The sequence below is a fragment of the Bacillus rossius genome (assembly GCF_032445375.1).
Source record: "Bacillus rossius redtenbacheri isolate Brsri chromosome 9 unlocalized genomic scaffold, Brsri_v3 Brsri_v3_scf9_1, whole genome shotgun sequence".
Taxonomy (NCBI): Eukaryota; Metazoa; Arthropoda; class Insecta; order Phasmatodea; family Bacillidae; genus Bacillus; species Bacillus rossius.
In genome coordinates, this window is record NW_026962012.1 from 20,679,262 (window position 1) to 20,702,684 (window position 23,423).

At 38.6% G+C, this 23,423-nt stretch overlaps 1 protein-coding gene across 2 annotated transcripts in view; it reads left to right on the forward strand.

Annotated features, from left to right (window-relative positions):
* LOC134542617 (GMP synthase [glutamine-hydrolyzing]) overlaps positions 1 to 9,587 on the forward strand; it is a 417,842-nt gene extending 408,255 nt beyond the window's left edge. For both annotated transcript variants that reach the window (XM_063387016.1, XM_063387017.1), the window contains one exon: positions 5,923 to 9,587. In XM_063387016.1, coding sequence (XP_063243086.1) covers positions 5,923 to 6,024 — 102 coding nt within the window. In that variant the 3' untranslated portion in view covers positions 6,025 to 9,587. The remainder of the gene's footprint in view (positions 1 to 5,922) is intronic.
* Positions 9,588 to 23,423: the final 13,836 nt, after the last annotated feature.

Genomic DNA, 23,423 nt, shown 5'->3' on the forward strand with positions numbered 1-23,423 from the left:
GTATTCAAACAACGTTTTAACCTTTATCTGTTCGTCTTCATCGCCGCTACGTATCACATATAAAAATGTAGCCGGTTGGCATTATTCATGTTTAATTATGTTGATTCCAATGTAGAGCGAGCGCACGTCATCGAATATCGATATCGATAGCTTGCCGTACGCATGCAACGTGCGCGCTCTTTCTCTTGTTGAGTTAACTAAATTTAATAACCCGCACTTTTTCGTGGGAAATGTGTACCACGACGATAGTTCAAAAAACAAACCTGGACAACGTAGCAAACATATAAACACAACGATGAAAATAAACAAGTAGTATGGACAAGACAATGACGAAATGCGTTTTCTTTTTTCTATTTTAAGTTGAACAAAATATTTTGTTGCATGACTAACTAAATAGTTTTGTGTGCTTTTGTTTACTCTTTTTAAACAAACGTACTTTTCATGAATATGTTTATTTTTAAGAATAACTTTACTTAATTTTTTTTCTGCAGAAAAGATTAAAACACGTAAGTAACGTAATAATTGATTCATCGCTGCTTAATCTTTCTGACTTTCATGGGTTTTCATTACCCGATAATAATGATACGATCATTGAATTAGTTCCTGACACGGTTACTAAAATGTTCAGATCGCCTACTAAAAAAGTGATTTCTAATTCGCCGGGAATATCTGAAAAAGCAAGTGAAAGTTCATCGAAGCAAAAATCATCTAATGAAGCTTGGACGGTAAAACTTCTTGATCCCACCATGGAAGACTTAATCTCGGCCGTGAAATCCCTCAGTATGAAATTTGACGAGTTAAACAGTGAGAATATGGTGTTAAAAACCCTTCTTATCGACTCTCGTAGTGAAACTGCTGAGATAAAAAATGAACTGCAACAGATCAAACAGATCTTATCTTCTAAGACTGATTCTGTTAATTCATACAGTCAAGTAGTTAAAAAAGTCTCCTCAAACAAGAAACCTGTTTGTGTCGAGTCATCCGGTGTATCTGGCAACAGTGCGCGCACCAGTGACCCACTTACAACTCAGCGTGTCTCCAACGACGTCATCAGGAAAAACGGTAAACTGCTCGTCGATGAAGACGGCTTCACCGTAGTACAACATTCACGCAAGTCCACGAATAATGAAAACTCCGATAGAAAATCATCTAACACGGATCGTAAGAAAAATCCCTTGCAAATTGGCATCAGGAATGTTTCAACATTAAAAACAATTGCTAAACCTATTTACAAAAAAACAAAAGCTCTCTTTGTCACGCGTTTTGAGCCGTCTGTCACGGAACAAGAAGTCGTAGATTATATTTCCAACGAACTAAATCTCAAGCAAGTCAAAGTGGCCAAGCTCCGGACAAAGCATAATTCTTACGCCTCCTTCCATGTATCTGTTCTGGAAGAAGATTTTAGTAGAATTAATAATATTGTTTTTTGGCCCAGTGGCTGTTTAATCAGTCCTTTCTTTGGAAAACTGCATCAAGACCAAATTGTTAATACTAATTCATCTCCTGAAGCTCTCGGTAATTCTACCCAATTACCTCCAAGTTCCTGCAGTACATCGTCACCTTTTACGCCAGCAACTTCTATGCCAGGGCCTGGAGGAGTGCTTCCTACTCACTTCCCAGTGAATGCCCAATCTTAATGAATGGGAAATTGCATATCAGAATGTTAGAGGACTTAGAACAAAATCCGTTGAATTCTTTGATAATCTTATTAATACTCAGTATGACATAATCTGTCTAACAGAAACTTGGTTCAACGAAAGATGTATCAATGCTCATTATTTCACCGATAATTATTCTATTTTTAGAACTGATAGGGATCCGCTACTATCATCAATGGAACGTGGTGGCGGAGTGTTGATCGCAGTGAATAAACATAAATTCCCTTCTGTTCAGCTAATTCAATTATATGACTATCGTGGAGTAGAAGCCGTATGGATTAATATTAAAATTGCTTTTAATAAGTACTTAACCTTGGGTAATATTTATCTTCCTCCAACTACATCACCTAATCTATTCACATTGTATTTTGAAGCTCTTGAACAAAAACTCGTTAATTCTCATGATAATGTGATTATCATAGGTGACTTCAATGTACCTGGGATAGATTGGAAAGGTAATCACTATTTCAATATTGCTCGTGCACATGTCAGATCCAAGGCTCAGTGCCTACTTGATTTCATATCTAATTTGGATTTAATTCAGCACAACCTAATATGTACAATCTTCCAATAACCTTCTAGATCTTTGTCTTTCTAATCTATCCCATTGTGTGGTTGAAAAAGCTGCCGAATCTCTGGTCAAAGAGGATATCTATCATCCTACCCTACTTATTAAACTACTTATTGAGGTGACCTCACACAATTTTACTCCAGATTCTATTTTCAGAAACTACAAAGCTGGTGATTACTTAAGCCTATATAACTCTCTAAAAACCCACAATTGGGATGAATATTATAACAACACTGATGTAGATGCTCTTGTAGATCAACTTACATCTTGTATCTGTGATAAAATCAATACTCACATTCCATTATCCACACTTAAGGCCTCTAAACATCCTTATTGGTTCTCTGGTGATTTAATTCATGCCTTAAAATCTAAAAAACACTTTCATAAACTCTATAAAAGAAACAATAATACTCAGTATTACCTTCTTTTCTCTAAATATAGAGCACTAGTTAAAAATCTTATTAAGCGTGATAAAACTAATTGGAATCGTAGTATCAATAATAAGGTTAAGAATAACCCTAAAAAATTCTGGAGATATGTCAATGTTATGAAAAATGGTTATAGTGAACCTCATTCTCTTAATGTCAATGGTGATATCTGTAATGATCCAGGTATTCTATCTAATGTCTTTGCTAAGTACTTTGCTAGTGTATATGTACCATCCACCAACCACCCTCGTATCCCTGATCCCGATATTATTCACGATTCAATTCCTGTATCTTGCTTATCAGAGAGCCAGGTCTTATGGGGAATTAAATCATTAAAACCAACTATGTCTACTGGTCCTGACGGTATACCAAATTTCATTATTAAAGGCTGCTCTTTTATTCTAATGCCTCTATTGTTGCATCTATTTAATACAAGTCTAAAATCACAAGTATTTCCCACTAAATGGAAAATAGCTAAGGTTATTCCCATACATAAAAAGGGTAGTAAAGGCCTATATCATTATTAAATGGCTTTACTAAAATCTTTGAAAAAATAATATTTAAACATATTAACTTCCCAATAAACAACAGATTAGCTCCTAATCAGCATGGCTTTAGAAATAGTATGACAACTTCTACTAATCTTCTCTCATTTATTAATCCTATATACAATAAAGTTACAACAAGGGGGCAGGTTGATGCATGTTATTTTGATCTGGCTAAAGCCTTTGATACTGTCAATCACTCCATTTTACTAGCTAAGCTTTCTAACTTCGGTCTCTGTAATAATTATATAACCTGGTTTACTAGTTACCTTAAAGATAGATGTTTCTTTGTTTCACTTAATAAAAACACTTCTACTTTATATCATGCTACTTCTGGTGTGCCTCAAGGGGGTACTTTATCTCCCTTATTATTCAATATTTATATCAATGATATTTTTAAAGTTCTTCATCATACTACTGGTTTTCTGTTTGCTGACGATCTTAAAATATCCAGAGAAATTTCCTCCTTAAATGACTGTCTGCTTCTTCAATCTGATATTACTGAAATTGATAATTGGTGTAAAATGAATTTAGTTTCACTTAACAAAGATAAAACAAAAATTATTTCTTTCACAAGGAAAATTCATCCAGTTAAATATGATTATTTTCTTGACAACTCAAAAATTTCCAAAGCTCTTAGTATAAAAGATCTTGGTGTTATTCTTGACTCCAAACTATTCTTTCATCAACATGTTAATTCTTTAGTATCCTTTTCCCGTAGAACCTTATTTTTAATAAATTATATAACTTACTATGCATCTAATACTGATTCCATTCTTACTCTTTATTTGTCCTTAGTTAGAAGTAAACTCGAATATTGCTCAGTTATCGGGAACAGTATTAACACCACCGATAGTGACAAAATTGAATCCATACAAAATAAATTTTTCAAAATAATTAGTTCTAGACACCATCAATTACCCAAATTAGAATCTCTTTCAAATCGTCGCATCCATCTGGATGCCCTGTTTGTGTTTAAGTGCTATAGTTCAAAAATTAATTGCTTATACTTACTTGATAACTCTGGTATTCGAGTCCCGCAGTTCAAAAGCCGCCTTCGATCCCTATTATGTTCCTTACACAATAATAATGATTTAATTTACAGACTTATCTCAAATTTCAATAAATATGAAAATTTTATTAAAAACTTTAAATTTTAATTTTTTACGATTACCCTAATATCTTGAGTAATTTTATAATCCTGTTTATTCTTCCCATTCTAGATGATTTAGTTAAGATTATCTCAGTTGCTGTTTTTTTTTGTTTGTTATTGTGTCGTCTTTTATTATCCTGTGTATGTTGTATTTATTCGCTTGTATGTGTAGTCTTTTATTATCCTGTTTATGTTGTATTTATTCGCTTGTATGTGTCGTGTTTTTATTACTTGTTCTGTGCACACCTCCAAAGCTTCGGCTGTTGGTGTGCATGTCACAAATATAATAAATAAATAATAAATAAAAAAAATGTTACTTAAAAATGTCAAGCAACAGTTCTGAAACAAAAAATTTGTCGGCGCTTTTGTGTTACGTAAAGAGATTTCTTTTGTCTTCAGAAAGCGGTAATCGGCAAAAAGGATCGGCATGGATGAAGCTGATCATGCAAATGGCAAAATGATCCAAATCGGCCGATCTTAATAATCGGCAATCGGCATCGGCTCACCCATAGTTCCCAGTATTGAGTGCTTGACTTCTGCAGTCTGCTTATAGACGTTGAATAACCGAGTCTCGTAGATAATACCCTGTTTTCAGCTAGCCACCAATATCAGCAAACAGCAATCCCTCGTAGTTTCACTGACTATGGGTAGAGTGGTATTCCGATGCGAACCCTCTGTTTTTGCTTGTTGATGTTCTTGTTCAAAAAGACTTTGTTTTTTGTTAGTATCAGACGTTTCTAGTTAGTGACCATCTGCTTGAAATTTTACGATAATTGCACTAACTATTATAATGACCATCGTAGTTGATTCCAATATTAATTCAGTAGTGTTCTGTAGAGAAACAATTACACAGCTGTGAAAACAACCTGCATATATGTTATAGGACTGTGCCGCCATGTAAATATCTGCTCTTTTTCGCATAAGAAAACAATTTACAACATGCCTGAGAGCCTTTGTTACCACACGGCTGGGGCCACTCCATCGCGCATCTGTCCTTTTCCTTCTTTACATGTAACATATACATTCTTGAAACAACAGTAGCCTAAAAATGAACTTAAATGTAAAAAATTGTGGCACTGAACCAATGTTTAAATACTTTAAATGAAATAATATTACAAAAATTATATGTACACAATTACTAGACTAACCAACAGTATCGAAACAAGCAATGGCTTTTAAGGGCTTTATGAACATAATTCAGAACATTAAGCAACTACAAATACAGTCAAGAAAGACCCTGTCTTCGTATCATCAACAGATGTGTATGGATTACCCTAACGTGCAGTAGAAATAAATGGTTTATTTTAAATTATCTGAGTAATAGTTACATCATAGAAGAATGTATGATTCATACTGGTTGTGTGACTGCAGTACATTAATTTTCAATTTAAATAAATTTTTTAAAATTATATTTGTACATATTCTTACGAGATGTTTTCCAGAATGTCACTTTGAAGCAAATGCACGGTGCTTGGCTGTAAATAAAATGCATGAAACGTTTCTTTCAACTTGAGACACTGTAAGAGCATGCCTGGCAGTGAACACAGGCTGTGTGTGCCGTGCGCAGGTGGTGACGCGCATGGCCACGGACGTGCTGGCCGTGCCGGGCATCTCGCGCGTGCTCTACGACCTCACCAGCAAGCCCCCGGGCACCACCGAGTGGGAGTGACCCCGCGCCCGCCGCCAGCTCCCGCTCCGCCGCTCTGCCGCTCGCGTTCCGCAGAGCCACCACCCACGGACTGTAAACAAACACTGTGCGTCCTCTTTGTGGGAGCCCACCAGGTACCATGTTGTAAAAAAATATCTCGTTTCAATCTGCAGGAATGTATAAATGGCTTTCGTAAATGTTAAATTTTGTTATTTTTTTTGCATTCCCTCGGGGCCCCTAACTCGCGCGACCAACTGACGGGTTTTCGACGGAGGATGAGACTTTATTGCTCCCCGCCCGTGGAATCATGACCGCGGCACGGCTCGAGTCGTGTCGGCTGGCAACAATCCGTCGTGTTACGTTCCAGTAGAAGCCTGGAGCGTGGGAGTCGAGGATTTAGTGATTGGTTTCCGGTGATATTGTGTACCAACGATAAAATTACTGTTTCGATTAAAAATAACTAATTGTTTTACTAAAATGATTGTATTTTTTGTTTCCCATGTCATGTTTTTGTTGATATCAAATTTTTAATCATTTTACAGTTAAATTGATTTATATGGTTTTTGAATTTAGTTACAATTAAAAATGGGCTGGTTATATTCTCAAAGATTCCAAGGAATATATTAGTAAAAGAGAAAATTCGAAGGATAACACTAACATCTAATTGTGTAAAGTCTAGAAATGTGGTACATTAGCACAACTGTTAACAACATAGCTTAGTGACAGAAGTACGACCATCTACCAGCTAAGTATTCACTTCAGGAAACTGTTGTGGGGGGAAAAGGAACTTCTTATATCCTGCACATGTATATATTATACATACCATTGGTGTGTTACCCTGTTTTATCACAAAATCATCGCACCAATATTTTAGGGCGTCAAAATTTTTATCAAAATACCTGTCGTGTAAACGTCGCATGATGTTTTTTGTCCCGCTATTAAATTCCTAGTGCTTTGTGTAGGTATCTTTTCCGTATAAAATGATGTATTTTAATGTAGTAATCTGATATTTATTCGGACATGACCACTTAATTATTTAATTAACAAAAATACGAAGTTGTCTGATGTGTAAATTTTCTTTTAAAGATGTTTTTAAACGTTATAACCTTTATCTGTTCATCTGCGTCACCACAGTGGCTGCATGCACGAAAAAGTGTCCTGTAACGCAATTTGTCCCACTACGGATGTGTCCCGTTACGCTCATTGTACGCATGCGCCGTATCTCTCTTCCACTCGATTGGAACAACAATCGATTTGACTTTTCAAATCATATTTTCGTCTTTTGGAATTATTAATATTATATAATTTATCGATCGTCCACCGATTTTCAGCACAATCGGTACAGTTATTTAAAAGTAATGTTGAATTTTCAAATACGTTTTTAACGAACAATGGTGTTTTACAGTTACACATAATAATTCAAATTATTATTTGCACAATGTTTTAAAAAACATTGTAACACATTATAAATAAGTTTGGTGTATTTGGGATGCGTATTTGGTATAAAATCGTATTATTAAAACAAAATAATATTATTCCCCTACGGTGCTGATATCTACGGTGACGGACGCGAACCGAATGAATCGTGCTCTCTGTCAGCTGCCGCGGGAACCAGGCACTCGTTAATTCATATTTTCCTTTGTTTATCGCGATGGGCGTTATTATTAATGAATTATAAATAAAATTTTGTGACTGGGGCCACAATTGCATATCATTTTGAGCACTGGAAGACATAAAAGCGTAAAATATTCTCGACGAATTTTAATCTGTGGTTTTGATTGCTTATTACAACAACTTCGGCAATAAAGGTTAATTATTCTTGCATTTTAAAAATCTGATTACTAGTATAATTTCAAGTATTTATTCTTTTAATATTAAAATTAAAATGATTCAATTTTATTCATAAAAGTATGCAATCATTCCATCAATGTTTTGTTATGACGTCACGTTAAACTATCGTCCGTAAACCGACTTTACAGACAACCAATTTTTTTTAATAACAAAACTGTTGCATGAAAATTACATTTAATGAAAATGCAGAGTGTACAAAAGTATTCCAAACAAAATTAATTAGTCATTCAACAAAACATATTTTGTATCAATTTAAATGATAATAAAACTGTGATTCAAACGTGAGGCGGAACTAACGTAGCGTACCCATAACTATCGTCGTAGTACACACTAACCACGAAAGAGTGCAGGCCAAGCTATCGAATGTAGTTTACTCAATACAAGACAGAGTGTTATCAATGTTAGACTACAGGCATTCTCTATACAGGCATCAACGTAACCAAACATGTATGATGCCACCTAGTACTTGGCTACATTTTCATTTACATAAGTGCTTCATTGCGTCAATGGAACAGATAAATTTTATAACTTTAAAAAAGTGTTTAGAAGAGAATTTACACATTTTAAACTTTATTTCTGATTGTTAAATAAGTAAACAATAATATTCTAACAACAATGGATTTCAGCTTAGAGAAAAATATAGTTTCATACTTGAAACAAAGCTTTTGGGGAACATCTTACATGGAAAAAAATTACGTACATCTAATGGAGAAAATGGCGGGACCGAAACATTTGACCGTATTTTGTGGGAATGTCTTAAAACTATTTTTACTATAATCAAAGTATTTTTCCATACCTGACTGCAACTTGAAAACTGTCCTGTGATATTTGGCAAAGTATGTTTACTACCTGCACGAAGCATCAGCATCTAATAGCGGGATTAAAACATCAAGCAACGTTTATGAGATAGGTAATTAATTTTTTCCAAATTTTGACTCCTTAAAATAACGGCGCAGTCATTCTGCGATAAAACACTGTAATTTTATTACTGACTCGTAAGGTCTAAATGTAGATTTTAAAATGTGATTAAAGTGATTTGACCCATCACCAGAGGCAAGATTATATTATCAATAGTAATAGGGCAGTTATACAAATAACAGTATTTATGTTTGAATTGAAATATCTACTTTAACGTACGTAAGTTTGTTTCCAGTTTATGCTTATTTATATAGACTTTATTACTGAAGATGTTATTTAGAAGCCCAAAGCTCACTGAATATATATATCTTGCTTAGACATGAGTAAAAGTAAGAGCATATAAGTAATTAATAATCTTTATTCTCCGAGAACTTCTAAGAATTGAACTTTATGTGAACTAGTTTTGCCTGGTTACTCACAAACACACCAGTAGTCCTGAGGTTTAATACTTGTGCTGCCCGATGTAGTAACGGCTGGACAATAATATATAAACTCTATACTGGTGATTGGTGAAGTTACAGTTGTGCTGAAGGGATACTACTATTTCCAGACTATTGATCACCGTGAAATGTATGTATGTATTTGGATATTTGAAGACATTTGCAAGTGAAATCAGGGTCCAGACTAATGAGTCATGATACTTTACATTTTGGATTAACTTTTATGTGATAAGCAACTAATGTTCAATATTGAGTACAATTTCAATTACATTATTTTATGTTCTAAATAATTATAAACTTGTTTATTAAATACTTTTTGAATTGTTGTAATGTATCTCAAAAATGACACATAAAATTGTTTGACTTGCTTGTTAATTATATGCAATTATTATTTGTTTGAGTATTAGTAATAATGGAACAATTTGCCTGTTTAATGATTACATTATCAACCTATCATTATCTAGTTTGTTTGATAAAATAAGTACACTAGAGTCCCGTTATAGCGAGATGTCACGGTTCCGGGTTTGATCCTCGCTATAACCGTGTCCTCGCTATAACCGAATTGGACAGATTTTGGCCCCCAAAAAATAAAAATTACCTGAAAATAGCATAAAAATTGTGTTTAAACCTGTATAATTCGAAAATAGCAGGTTATATTAACGAAATATTAATTTCTGTGAGCAGATGTGTGAATTCTCTTTAAAACGATACCCCATAAGTACGGATGCAATCACCGATTGTGTCAAAATAACCAGAATACCCTACCACGACACGTAAGTATAGCATATCAGCCCGCGGTCGACGCAGCATTGTCCTGCTATCTATTGTCGACACGGGCTGTCTGCTGGCGGCCATGTTGGTTCGGGATGTTGTTGACAGGTGGCGCTAGTGTAGCGCGACGATTAAAAAGGAGTGCGGCAACGCACGTACGCCTCAAACGAAATAGTCACTGGAAAACTATACTTTTTTCATTTAAAGAAACCTGTCAACTTTTTTAGAAAATAAATTTGGGATTAAACTCAAACCATCACCACCCCTTTCCCGGACAGATACCCCAACAACTGACCGAAACAAAAGTTACAAGAAAACTGCCCTAGCGATTCGGAAATAAATACGGTAGTGCCTACTAGAGGTGTAAAAGTAACGAAAAAATGTGTACCCGTACGTATTCGTTACTATAACAATTAGTACTCGTTACTATCGTTACGTTACTCGTTACTTCTGATACCGCATAACATGCTATGTTATGTTGCAGCAACGAATCCAGTCGTATTGCGTACGCGTACAGTATGACGTCGCATAAATAATAATAAATAGAATATAAACAATTAACAATATTTGATAATTAATAGTTTTTGTTAACCAAGAAACAATTAAATCTCATTAGAGCAGCTTTTTAATATTATCTCTTTTAAGATAACAACCAAAAAAATGTGAAAATACGCTATTATAAAAACTAAAACATACATATTTCTAATTTGTAAAAAATACTTTCTTACATTGTTTCTGTTCCAATCTCGAACTTTGTCTACACACACCATACCTTTAATAAACAGTAAAAAAACTTGGACGGCGAATTTCCAAATTATACTTTACTTAATAAACAAACCTCGTTCTTTGTAACGTAAATTCATTTAATATGCGCGCGCATGCGTAAAACATACGAAAAATGCGAGTAACGAGATGCAGCCGTGTGTAACGTTTCGTTACTCGTCACTAGATGGCGCACCCGTTACTCAGTACCGAATACATACGGTTTGCTACAGCTCTAGTGCCGACGGAAGTTTGATAAAAGAAAGAAAGGACGGGATTCTATTTTTAAAGCCACGCACTTAGGTGGCGACTGCACGGCTGAAGGATGTGACAGGCGTCAACGGCAAGATGTCTAGTGACGAGCGAGAGGGGTGGTGATAAAGCAGGCAAATAACAAAAGCGCGCTTCAAGCGATCACGCCGTAAATTCCTCAAAAATACCTCGTTATAGCCGTGTTCTCGCTATTACCGTGCTCTCTATAACGAGATTCTACTGTATTTACCATTGAAAATTATTCATATGTTAATTCAATAGCCTATTATAAAATACCCTGTTTAAATGCATAAATGTTGCACATTTTATACTGAAATAAAGTTTGAAAAGTAGGGGTACGACTATTATGCAAAAAAATATTTTTTTTTTAAGGTAAAATTATTTGTAAAAACAGAACCTATGCATGGAAAGTACTTTTATTTAAAAAGTAGAGTATACAAATGCACGCCAAACATTTTAAATTAATAAGTCATGCAACAAAAACATTTTGTTCAACTTTAAATAGAAAAACCAAAAATGTAACGCGAACATGAGTCGGAACGCATAACAATCGTTGTAGTTGTAGTACACATCACGAGAAAGCGCGGGCTATCAAATGTAGTAAACTCAGCACTAGACGTTGCATGTTATCGGTGAGCTATCTGTATCGATATTCGACTACGTGTGCGCGCTCTATACGGGAAGCAACATAACCAAACATGAATGATGCCAACTAGCGCTGGCTACATTTTTATAAGCGGTACACCCTGGCGACGACTAAGACGTAAAGATAAAGGCTATAACGTTTGAAACCGTCTTTAAAAGAAAATTTACACATCAGACAACTTTGTACTTTTGTTAATTAAATAATTAAGTGGTAATAAACCGTCTTTAAAAGAAAATTTACACATCAGACAACTTTGTACTTTTGTTAATTAAATAATTAAGTGGTAATATCCGAATGAATATTAGATTTCAACTTTAAAATACATTTTTTTATATGAGAAAACTACCTACACAAAGCGCTCAGAATCTATAAACCATCATGCAACATTTATGCGAGAAATTTTTTTCTCCAAATTTTGATGTTCTAAAATAATGGTGCGACAGTTATGCGATAAAACACGGTAGCTATAAACTTACATAACCTATATCAGTACCCCTTAGTTTTTTCGCCCCTTTCTTAGATAGATTGACCTACCATCCGTAACACGAATATAACTGCAGTTCATAAATTCTATGAAATAATACAGTATATGTCACTATGAATAAATCGACTAGGCCTAACTCATATAATAGAAACAAATCTGATGTTATAAAGCGTCTGCATGGATGGACTGGCGCCGGCTGCCCCACGAGGACAGGCCTGGAGAGTTGAGGCGACCGAGTGAGTGGTGGGGGAAACAGGAGCACACAGAGAGAACCCACAGGCCACGGCAACGTCTGACATGTTTCCCTCCTGCAGAGATCAGGGTTCGACCCCCGGTCGCTTGGCTGGAGGTGCTCACTCCCGGGACTCTCATATAAATAGTAAATATTAATATTAAATTATTTGTGACGTGATAACATCTTATAAATCGATGAACGCCGCCAGCATGCACGAAAAAGCATGACTCATTGTCACGTTCCGCCTGAGCCGAGCGTTCGAGAACCGGCCATCCACCGTGCGAGAAAATCTTCTATAATATCAAACAGGTTAAGGCAGGCTTTTAAAAAGCAGCAATTTAAAAAATTTGATTTATTTATCCAATTTCGTCATTTCAAATTAACAATTTATTTACATTGATTTTATTTCAGTTTATTTCTATAACTAATTGTTCGTGATTATATTTAAACAAATTATTTAAATTAAATTTGCAAAAACTGTAAATAATATTTAAAAATTAAAAAGTATGCAATTTTTCATCAATGTTTTCTTATGACTATATCACATAAAATTATCGTCCGTAAACCAACTTGACAGACATCCTTTTTTTTTTTTTTGTGTTTGACTAATCTTCAAGGTCAGACGGCAGCCTACTTCACCATGAAGGGGGAGCGGGGACAATTCCGCACGGCTTAACAGCAGGGGGTGCCAGTGGAATGCGTGCAACAGAGGCACAACTACTGTACAGCCCAAGAGAAGTGTGTTGTAGGCAGCTGACATAGTATAATAAAATAAGTGTTGCAAAACTAGATATTTTTTTAATTCATAAATGTTAATGTAATTTTCTTTTGTATTTTGCTGCTGTTTGAAACCGAGCTGAGGGAATGGTTCGCCAGGCACGTAAGATCTGGAGAGACAGGCTTCTGGAACCACAAGGAAAAGACTCTGGAGTTTGTCAGTGCTGTTGCCGTGCGCCAGATTGGCTGATATTTTTCCATGTTATTTCTGATTGGTTGAAAGTTAAGTTTTGTTCCTCCAGGACAGGAGACGGTCGTGTTTCAGTCGCAGTCTGTACGAGGTACCAGTTGGTTGAGTATCGGGCGGTGACTCCCAAACAACACGTTAACGTAAGTCGAATAGTAAATTTTGCGATTGTGGTCCGTGTGCTACCTTTTATATTCAACTTTTTTCATATTTTGTAACTTTTATTTAGAATTCAGTGACCAGTCATTGGTGACAGCCCAAAAAAAATATCGAGTAACATCTTTGTTCTGTGGAAGAGTCAGTCAGCTTGAACCGTGAGTTGCAAGCAACCGCAGGGTTTACGTGCAAACAGTATTTATATTCATTTTTTCAGTACTGCAAACAGTATATCTTCGTTTTATAGTCAGTGAAGAGGTGATGTGCGAATGTATAATATGAGACATGTATCTATTTTTCATGGTCGCAAGCTGGCGGCCATGATGACTTGTGAGTTTTCATGAAGTATTAAATAACAGTAAAAAGCAGTTTGTGACAGAGGGATCTTATTTCCATAATCAAGCATCAACAGTACATTTATTTTGGGAACTGAAGGCTCTGTCTCAGTCATGAAAAAATTGTCCTTGCGGCACTCAGGCCGTTGAGGGGTGGAAAGATGAGCAGAATTCACAACACAATGCCTTACCCCCTCTCTAGACCAGCGAGGGAGGTAGGTTTTCCTTCGCCCCTTGGTTACCCTTCACCCCTCCTCTACGCAAGGAACCGGTATTTACGGACTGCACCCCTTCCCCTCTTCCTTCCTGTAAGTTGTTATCTCACAGGCGACCGGGAGGGAAAATCCTTCCGTCTGGCCTAGGCTCAGTAGCCTCGCATTTCAGACATGTGATTTGTCACGGCGACTATCGGTAACACACCGCACCAGTCAGAAGGTGTCTGTGTGTCAACTGCTTTGATATTAGTTTGTATAGACCTGGTAACACAGGATTCTGCTCTGGTTTTATAACTGGTTTGTTTTTATATCTCAGAGCTATGGATAAGCTTATCAGTATAAATAGTTTTCCAATAACATATTGGTAAAAAATACGGTAATTATGGTGCTTATAAGAGCTTGTTTGGCTAGCCTTGCGCTGCATACCTACTCCATACATTACAATCTGTAAGTACGAGGTTTACTTTGACCAATGCCAAACAGCAAATCGACACATCAACACACTGCATTTCTTGGAAACACTGTACCGTTGTCATGTAATTTTCATAACACGTCAAATTCGGCCATTAAAAAGACTTAAAGGAAACTACACAGGCAAGATTTAAAAATGAGTTTGTTGACAATTTTCACAATTTTTTTTTTTTTTCATATACTAAATAGGATAAAAGCTAAAGGATCATCCCTAGATAATAAATGTTTAAATTTTATTTTAAAAAACATTAAGCCCACACCGTTTACTTCCTAAGATACGCATACAAACCGAGTCTCACAAAAAAGAAACTACGTCCCCAGTCCTCTTGTAGATGTATGGGAACGTTTTCAGTTTTCTGTATAATCAGTTTTAAGACACAGTAATATACAATAAAAGAAAGTAAACATCAATGCAAGTTACTCTCCAAATGAACAAAGTTGTCCGATTAAATGTAAAACGTCAAAGAACCATATTATAAACTCATCTGCTTAAATGTCATGCTGTAAACAAGGGAGCATGAAAATGTTCTGCATTTCATGGAATAAAGCGGGAGTACAAATTTGATTCTATATATATATATATATATATTTTTAAGAAATAAAATTGTACAGATTTGGTACTTACTACACCAGAAAGTGAAGTATAGTTTCTGTAAGATTTCTTCCCCCGGCACTCCGGCAGCAACAGTTACAACTGTGAGTAATGGAATGTCATCATGTCCTATGTGACCACGTTTCTTGGCCTCTTCAATTTCTTCCTTCACAGCTGTTTTCATTTCAGCTTGCACGGCCTTCGCCCAAAGTTCCTCCAAATTGTCATGATATTTTTTAAATGTGTTAGGTGCCATTCATGTGTTACCTCCTGCCCGGAAGGGCGGGAGGACAAGGTTTAGAATCTCAGAGAATGGTTCAAAATTTCGTGAAACAAAAGTTTTTTTATTGACAAAACTTGTAACAGCATCCCACCCTTCATTACACGAATGATCAGACTTTATAAACTTCTGAGTTATTATTTTGATGACTACCACAAGTGCCCAGGGTGTCTGTGAACAGAATAATATGATTAACAATATTGGATCACTGAAATAAATTACACACATTTAATTAATGCCTTGTTATAAAGCAAACAGCAATCAAAATTTTACTTGTAGCAAATATGAATGTATTATCTGTACTAACATGAATTTACAATTGCCAAACAATATCAATTTACCGTTAGAGAATAACAAATGTTAAATAATATAATCCAGGAGAACTGACATGAAATTGCTTATAGCACAGTTTAAATATTTCCTGTACGTTGGTTACACAGTTTATAAAAAATCTCGATTAAACTCTAAATACATACTCTCTCATTGTGGTCTGATTACTTTAAAGTTATCAAATAGTGTTTCTGGTGTAAGTCTCAAGTTGTAAATTTATGACACTAAAATGTTTATGTTCTTACACACATGTTTAGTTATTGTCAGCGAGTTCTATTCAAATGTCCTTTGACTAGTGACAGCGGTAGTCCGTGGTGCCCCGCCAATATTGCGGCGAGTAGTCTTTATTGTTACATTTTACATTTTATTGTGTCATGAGGGTAAGCTCTGCACGCTGGCGACCAGGCCCGCGGTTACTTTTTTTGCCGCTAGATGTCAGGGATGTGTCTGTCGGACCCGGGAGAAGGTTTTTGCATCAGGTCATCGTCCCGTCCGGTCACTGCTCTTAGCTTAATTTCTCAGAACTAAAGTGAGGAGGAGAGAGAGGAAGGGGGGGCAGAAATAGCCACTAAGGTGGGAACGCAGCTCCACTGGAGACTGCTTCGTGACGAGACATGCTTTTCTCAGCAGGCCTCTACAAGGTAGCAGCTTGCAGCCCAGGAGCTGCTCAAAGCAGTTTTGGTCATGCAGGGAATTAAAATTACAAACTCGGGGCGTGACTGCAGGCGAGAGAAATTTCAACCGGGCTGACCATGTCCACATTAGACAGCAAAATATCAGATTGGCCCCCTGGGAAGGGGCTTCGGTCCACTGGCACAAAGTTTAAATCCGTGGCGTACACCGGCATAACAAAAAGTAAATCACCCCCATTAACAACCAGATAAATTTAAAAAAAAATAGAAACCCCGAAAAATTTTAAAATTATAGAAAAAATTAAAAAAAAGTGACGAAATGCCTAATTTCCGGCACATACTCCCCCGCTTGAATGCGGAGCATATAGGGAAAATAAAACAAACACTTACACTGCTCATTAAAACTAGTACCAGGTTCGCCTGTATCCTACTACTTATATTCTAACACCTTTGAGACGCGTCCGCCTCTCAGGCACAACATATCGATAACCCTTAAACAAACTTATTAACTAAGAGCTTATTAACTAAGTGGCCACTTAAAACTAATACAACGTAAAGCTAGCATTCTTATTTCTAGTACCATGGATTTTTAAGACCTCGAGGATTTCTGGCATGCCTAATATTAGAGAGTTCCCTATGTTAGGGTAAAGAAATTAAACACATCTACTTTAAGTCAGCCTGTGTTTTCTTTAGATGGGAGATGTGCGCTCTGGTCACGAATTCTCCCGAACTGGGGTCAGCTAGGCTAACCGTCACTGGCGTTAAAAATCGCTGTATTTGAAAAGGACCTCTCCAGCGGTACGCCAGCTTGGCGGAAAACTTATCCACTGCCTTGCTGAGTGGGTGTGCCTTACAAAGCACAAAATCGCCTACCCTATAAGGGTTAGGAGATCTGTTTTCGTTGTATTTCTTTTTTCTGCTCTCATGAGCCAGATTAAGATTTTTACGAGCTCTTCTCCAAATCTCCCTGATGTCTCTCGGATCATCGGGCAATAGGTCATTCAAAGACCAAAGATTTGAAAGAGGGGTATTTGGTCGGTAAGTGAACATGAGTTCGAAAGGAGTACTTTTGTGTCCTTCATGATGTGCATAATTAAAGGCCATTTGCAGCCACACCAAATTCGAATCCCATTTATCCTGCTCCTGCGCATGGTAAGCTATTAAAGCAGACCGGAGATTGCGGTTGAATCTCTCAGCATGCGAGGGCTGTGGATAATAAGGCGAGGTTGTGACGTGCAGAATGCCATGTGAGAAGCACATGTTCTTAAAAATCCTAGCCGTGAACTGGGTTGCATTATCTGACACTACTATAGACGGGACTCCCGACGTCTTGAAGATCTGATTACGTAGCGCAGATACAGTGTTTTCTGCGGTGGCTTTTCGCATGGGGATGAGCCAGACAAATTTTGTGAAAGCGTCGATACACACCAGCAGCATAGTGTTTCCTGTCTTTGAGCGCGGGAAAGGCCCGACAAAGTCGATAAACATTTTTTGCATGGGGCGTTCGGCCACATCTGAAGTTAAATAACCGAAACGAGTGTTCTGCGCTGGCTTACTCAGCGCACAGATTTTGCATAGTTTCACCTGCTCGGTGATGTCCTTGTGCATGCCGTCCCACACGAAATGACGTCGGATACCCTGAATGGTCTTATATATACCGAGGTGTGCGCCCACCGGCGAGGTGTGATAATAATGGAATATCATATTACGTAGATTTTGCGGGAGCACGATTTTGTATGTTTTTGATTGGGGGGTGCGTTTTTGCAACAGCCCCTTAGACATCCTAAAGTATTTTGGCGCCGTTCCTGAACTAAAACGTTTAATAATACTGGAAATGTGTGGGTCAGCTTCCTGCTGGCTCTGTAAATCCTGAAATGCCAACGGAAAGTCTGTCAATAGGGCTTGACATAAGAGTGGTGTTCCTTCGGGCGGAGCCTGAGTTGGGTTTTCGAACATGCGAGACAGTGTGTCCGCTACTATATTCTGTGTGCCACGAATATGTTGGATTTTGAACTTCAAGGAGGAAATTTTTGCAATCCATCGCCCGAGTTTCCCTAATTGTTTCGGGTGTGCCAAAAGCCAGGCTAATGCCTGATTATCTGTCTCTAACAGGAATTCCCTGTGTTCTATAAATTGACGGAATTTGTCGATGCCGAAAACCACGGCGAGGCATTCTAATTCGTAGATCGAGGAGGCTTTCCTCTCGGCGTGGGTAAGTGTCCGCGACGCAAACGCAATGGGCTGTCTGCAGCCTTCGACTTCCTGTGACAGTACTGCGCCTATAGCCACACTGGACGCATCAGTCTGTAAAATGAAAGGTTTGGTGAAGTCTGCCATGCGGAGTACAGGCGGGGAAGAAATCGCCTGTTTCAGGAAATTAAAAGCTTTTTCTTGTTCCGGACCCCATGTGAAAGGTGTGTTTTTCTTACGCAACGTATTTAGTGGTGCTGCGTGCTCAGCGAAATTAGGAATATATTTTGAGTAAAAATTTGCCATACCGATAAAACGTGAAATACCCTTAGGGTTTGTGGGAGGCGGAAAATCACGAATAGCTTGAGTACGTGAAGGATCAATGGTGACTCCCTTGCTAGAAACCAGGTGTCCTAGAAAAGACAGTTCTTGAACTGCAAACTTAACCTTTTTTGTGTTGACAGTTAACCCTGCTTTACGAAATCTACTTAGGACTTCCTCTAAATGTTTGATGTGTTCTTCGAATGTTTCTGAATATACGACGACATCGTCTAGGTAGTTGTACACTGTTTTGAATTTTAGATCTCCTAGTATCTGATCCAGGAGTCGGGTTAGTACTTGGGCTCCCGTGGCAAGTCCGAAAGGTACTACTGTGTATTGGTACAAGTTCCAAGGGACACAGAAGGCTGTGATGGGTTTTGAATCCGCAGTAAGGGGAATTTGGTGGTAGGCAGAATTTAGATCAAACACACTAAAATATTTGGCCTTACTGAACCAATGAAAAGCAGTGTTTAGGTCTGGCAAAGGTATGTTTTGTATGACTATTTTCTCATTAACTTTTCTGTAATCAATTACACATCGTTGTTGATCCTTGCCCTTAGGCACCAGGAAAGCTGGGGAACTGTAGGCGGAGGTCGAGGGTTCGATTACCCCTTTTTCCAAAAGCTCCTGAACATGATTGCGCATCGTCTGCATCTTAGGGCCTAAAAATTGATAAGGGTGAGATCTCACTGGTATTTTATCCGCTAACTCAATTTGGTACTCGACTAAATTTGTGCGACCTAGTTTACTACTCAAGACATCTGGAAAACTACTGCATAATTTATCAATGGCGGCCCGCTGCTGTGTATTAAGGTGCTCGTGTGAAGTGGTGTTACCCTGATCCAAGATGGCTGCCGTTGGCTCGGCCGGAACTGAAACTATTTGTTCAGGGGTCCCACAAGGAATAGGATTACCCATGTTGAATTTAAAAACGAAATTCTTCGCCTGAAGATTAATGATTAGACCTGTCTTGGCAATGAAATCAGACCCGTAGATTAGGTCTGTAGCAAGTTGATCAGACACCAAAAATGGGAAATTCCATGAATATAAATCAATCTTCACCTTGATCACAACTGCTAACTTAATATTTAATGGCTGTTCTGAAGCTGTGAAACATTGTAACTTAGTGGTCTCAGTCCTTAGAATTAATTTGCTCTGTTTCAACTTGTTAAACAAACGTCCAGAAATTAGGCTGCGCGCTGATCCCGTATCAATTAGTCCCGGTACAGTGTGTTCGCCAATCGTTGTTACTGCATACGGAATTACTGTAGGAATATTGCCAAAAATTTGGTGGCACTTTCTCTTGCCCTTATTTGTAGGATCAACACACGTTTTACATGAGTACGTGTGCGTTGAATTACCATTTCCCTTATTTTTGTTATTTCTCCTGCTATTGTGCTTTCTTTGTTTATGTTTGTGAGCTCGCTTGTTACTTTTATTCCTGGACTCCTTGTTGTTAGGATTCTTGTTTTTGTGTAATGGTGTTTCTTGTGTACGGCCATTACTTGGCCCAAGTTGAACTTCCCACTTATAAGAAAAATTTTTAACACTTGAATTTTTCGGTGGCCCTGAATAAGGTTGTTCAGGCCACCGCGTTATGCGTTTTTTGGAGTGTCGCCATTTTGTTTGTTGTTTTTGTGGTAACACTGGGCCAGGGAATGCCCGTCTCTTTTACAGAAATTACAATGTGCATTTTGTTGATATCTCCCTTGTGGCCTTGAAGAGAAAAATGTATTGCCCTGATGTTTCTGTGCTGCATTCTTATGTTGCGAATTACTGCGCTCCGTTCCCGCGCTGCTACCTTGTTGACTAGCGAATGTGGCTTGTTTATTTCGCTGAAAATCAGCGTATTCTATGTTTGTGGCGTGTACGCAAAGTTTGTCAAGCTCAGCATAATTTTGGGGGCGTGCCTGGAACACTGAGCGCGAGCGCTCCGCTGGGTTCAAACCGTCTAGAATCGTACTCACGACCTCTCTCTCTGAAACCTTTAGCCTGAGTACCTGGTTGGCTTCGCGTATGTCAGCCACGTAATTTGGCAAGGCTTCATTACGCTGCTGCAGGCGGTTAAACCACTCCAACCGGATGTTTGTGAGTAGCCTACTCGGTATACAAAAATTTAACACGTCTTCATGAAACTCGTCGAAAGTGAGGTCATTCTCAATGGCTGCCATGATCCTCTCACTTAGGGGAGCTTGGGTGTACGGGTAAACAATTTCAAAAATTTGTTTGTCGGGAATCCTTCCCTTTTGCCGTAGCTTTAACAAGACTCGAAGGAAATCAATCAGTTTGTGTGCGTCCAGACCCGACGCCTCTGGCAAATCCTTGAGTAGCCTTTCTACAGGATGGGTGATTTTTCCGTAGAAACTATAGCCAGTTTCTGGGGCTGTCGTGCTCCGCAATACTGAGTCGTGGGGCTGAGCCGCGGCTCCTGCCGGCTGAGGTGAAGGCTGGTGTGACACCGGGTGCGACTGAGTCTGTTCCCGAGTCGCACCCGAGGGGCTGATTTGTGGTGGAGTGAGCTGGGGCGTAGTGAGTGGCGGCTGCAGAATACCAGCACTCGGAAGTGGGGTGGTTTGCCATGAAGGAAACTGTGGCTGAAATTGAGCATAAGGGTTAAAATAGCCCTGAGTGGTCGGATACGGGAAAAACATGTTTGGTGGGTATGGTTGCGTCATGTGGTGTGCCATGGTTGGTAATCCCTGTGAAAATGTCACGCTAGTGACGGGGTGGGTTGTCACATGACCCGTTGTAATGTTTGTCGCCGCTGTCGTCGACTGCACAAGCGGCTCTGAATGAGTGGTAGATACGTGTATCGGTTGGTTTGGAAGCGACGTTAGTGGCTGTGAGTCAGGGGCTGCGTCTGGTAATCTGCTCGTTTCCGTCTCCTGTCTGTTTACCGTCGCCCGTACTTCTGATTGTCGCGTGTCGGGTTGCTCTACTCCCAGGGGCAAGCTAGGAGCGTCCCCTTCCGGGAAGGCGGGACAATCGATGCCTAAAGCCTGTGCCTCAGCCACATAATGCTGACTGCGTCGTGTGTCTTCCAAAACGGCTACTCTCGCCGCCAATTTTGAATGGAAACCTGCCGTCTGTTGCAAACATCGTTCTACCTCTTTTATATAAATTCCATGGAGAAGGTCTGCCGAAAGCTGTTTCAGGTTTTGCAAACGTCGGGTAACATGTTTTAGCCTGACTATATGTCGCTCGACATTGGGTAAATTTTCCTCCACATCTAGATAACTTACGAAAGCCGATATATCATAAAACTTGGCGCAAGCCAGGTTGAATTCTTCAGTTACATCTAAATCCAAATTCGATACACTAGTGGGCACGCCATCATGAAGGGCGGCCCTGAGCCTCTTCCTGAGGACTTGCACATTGCCACTGGAGGGCAAATTGCGTAGCTGTAACTCATAGGTCAGCTCATCTGACAGCAATAACTCCGGCTTAAACATACTGCTCGGACGTAAATTACTGCTAATTAAAACAAAAATTTAACACACATGTACGATTCAAACGTACACCATAAATACTCCTCTCTTAACAACTATCTTAATTTTAAATACCTCCTAAGGCTTCCTATATTAATATAAACTACCAACTTACCCCAATGCGCGGGCAGTAAGTCACACTTTCAAGGTGGGGGGGTATGTGCCCAAACTTATTTGCGTAAAGAGTCGCCGTACTACTCAGACAACTGCGCGAGCTTCCCCTGTCAGTTTGACTTGCCAACCTGTATACTCAACAGGGGGACTGACCTGCCACTCGCAAGGTCGTCTGCCACGACGGACAAGGGAGAGGGGTGTGCGGGAGGAACAGGGCCGTGTCGTCGCCCTCAGATAACGGGCGTGTCGCTGGCTCAAGCGGGATGATGGTGGGGGGGGGGGGGGGGACGCCAGCTGAGGCGAGAGATAAGACACGTCACGCTGCCGGCCTGCTAGCGGACCGCACGCCGCGACTTCTTGCGCCGCGCGCAGACTAAGTCCACACGGGCCTTTAAAACTCAATCATAACTTTAAAATAGAAAAGCAATATAACTACCGGGTGTACCAGCGATCAGTTCACAATGTTATTATTACAAACTTGCTATCACAAAATTTAATTAATTTTTTTTATATATATATATATATTTTTTTTAGGTATGCCTACTCGATTTGGGTATGCCTATAGACCAAACCATGCTCTGCTACCAATTGTAACGCCCCTCGTGCCTCAAAGTTGAATTATTTTAAATTAATTAAAAAGGGCCTTGGAAACTTGCTGGGTAAGAAAAATAAGAATATTAAGTAATTGACCAGAGGTGGCACGAGGTGGAGAACAAGACAATTTGGAACTCCCTGACACAAGCAACTTGGGAGGAGTATGGATCTTTTAAGGGAAGAAGGTATATCATAAATAAATTAACACTACACAAGTAGCTTGGTCTATAGGTTCCCTGGTTTATTATTAAGGAATTTTGTGTTCGTATTATTCAAACCTGACAATAAAAATCTTAGTAAATAACAAAGTTAAAGGGGGCGCCCCAGGAGTAATTAAAACAGTACATGTTACACCTTA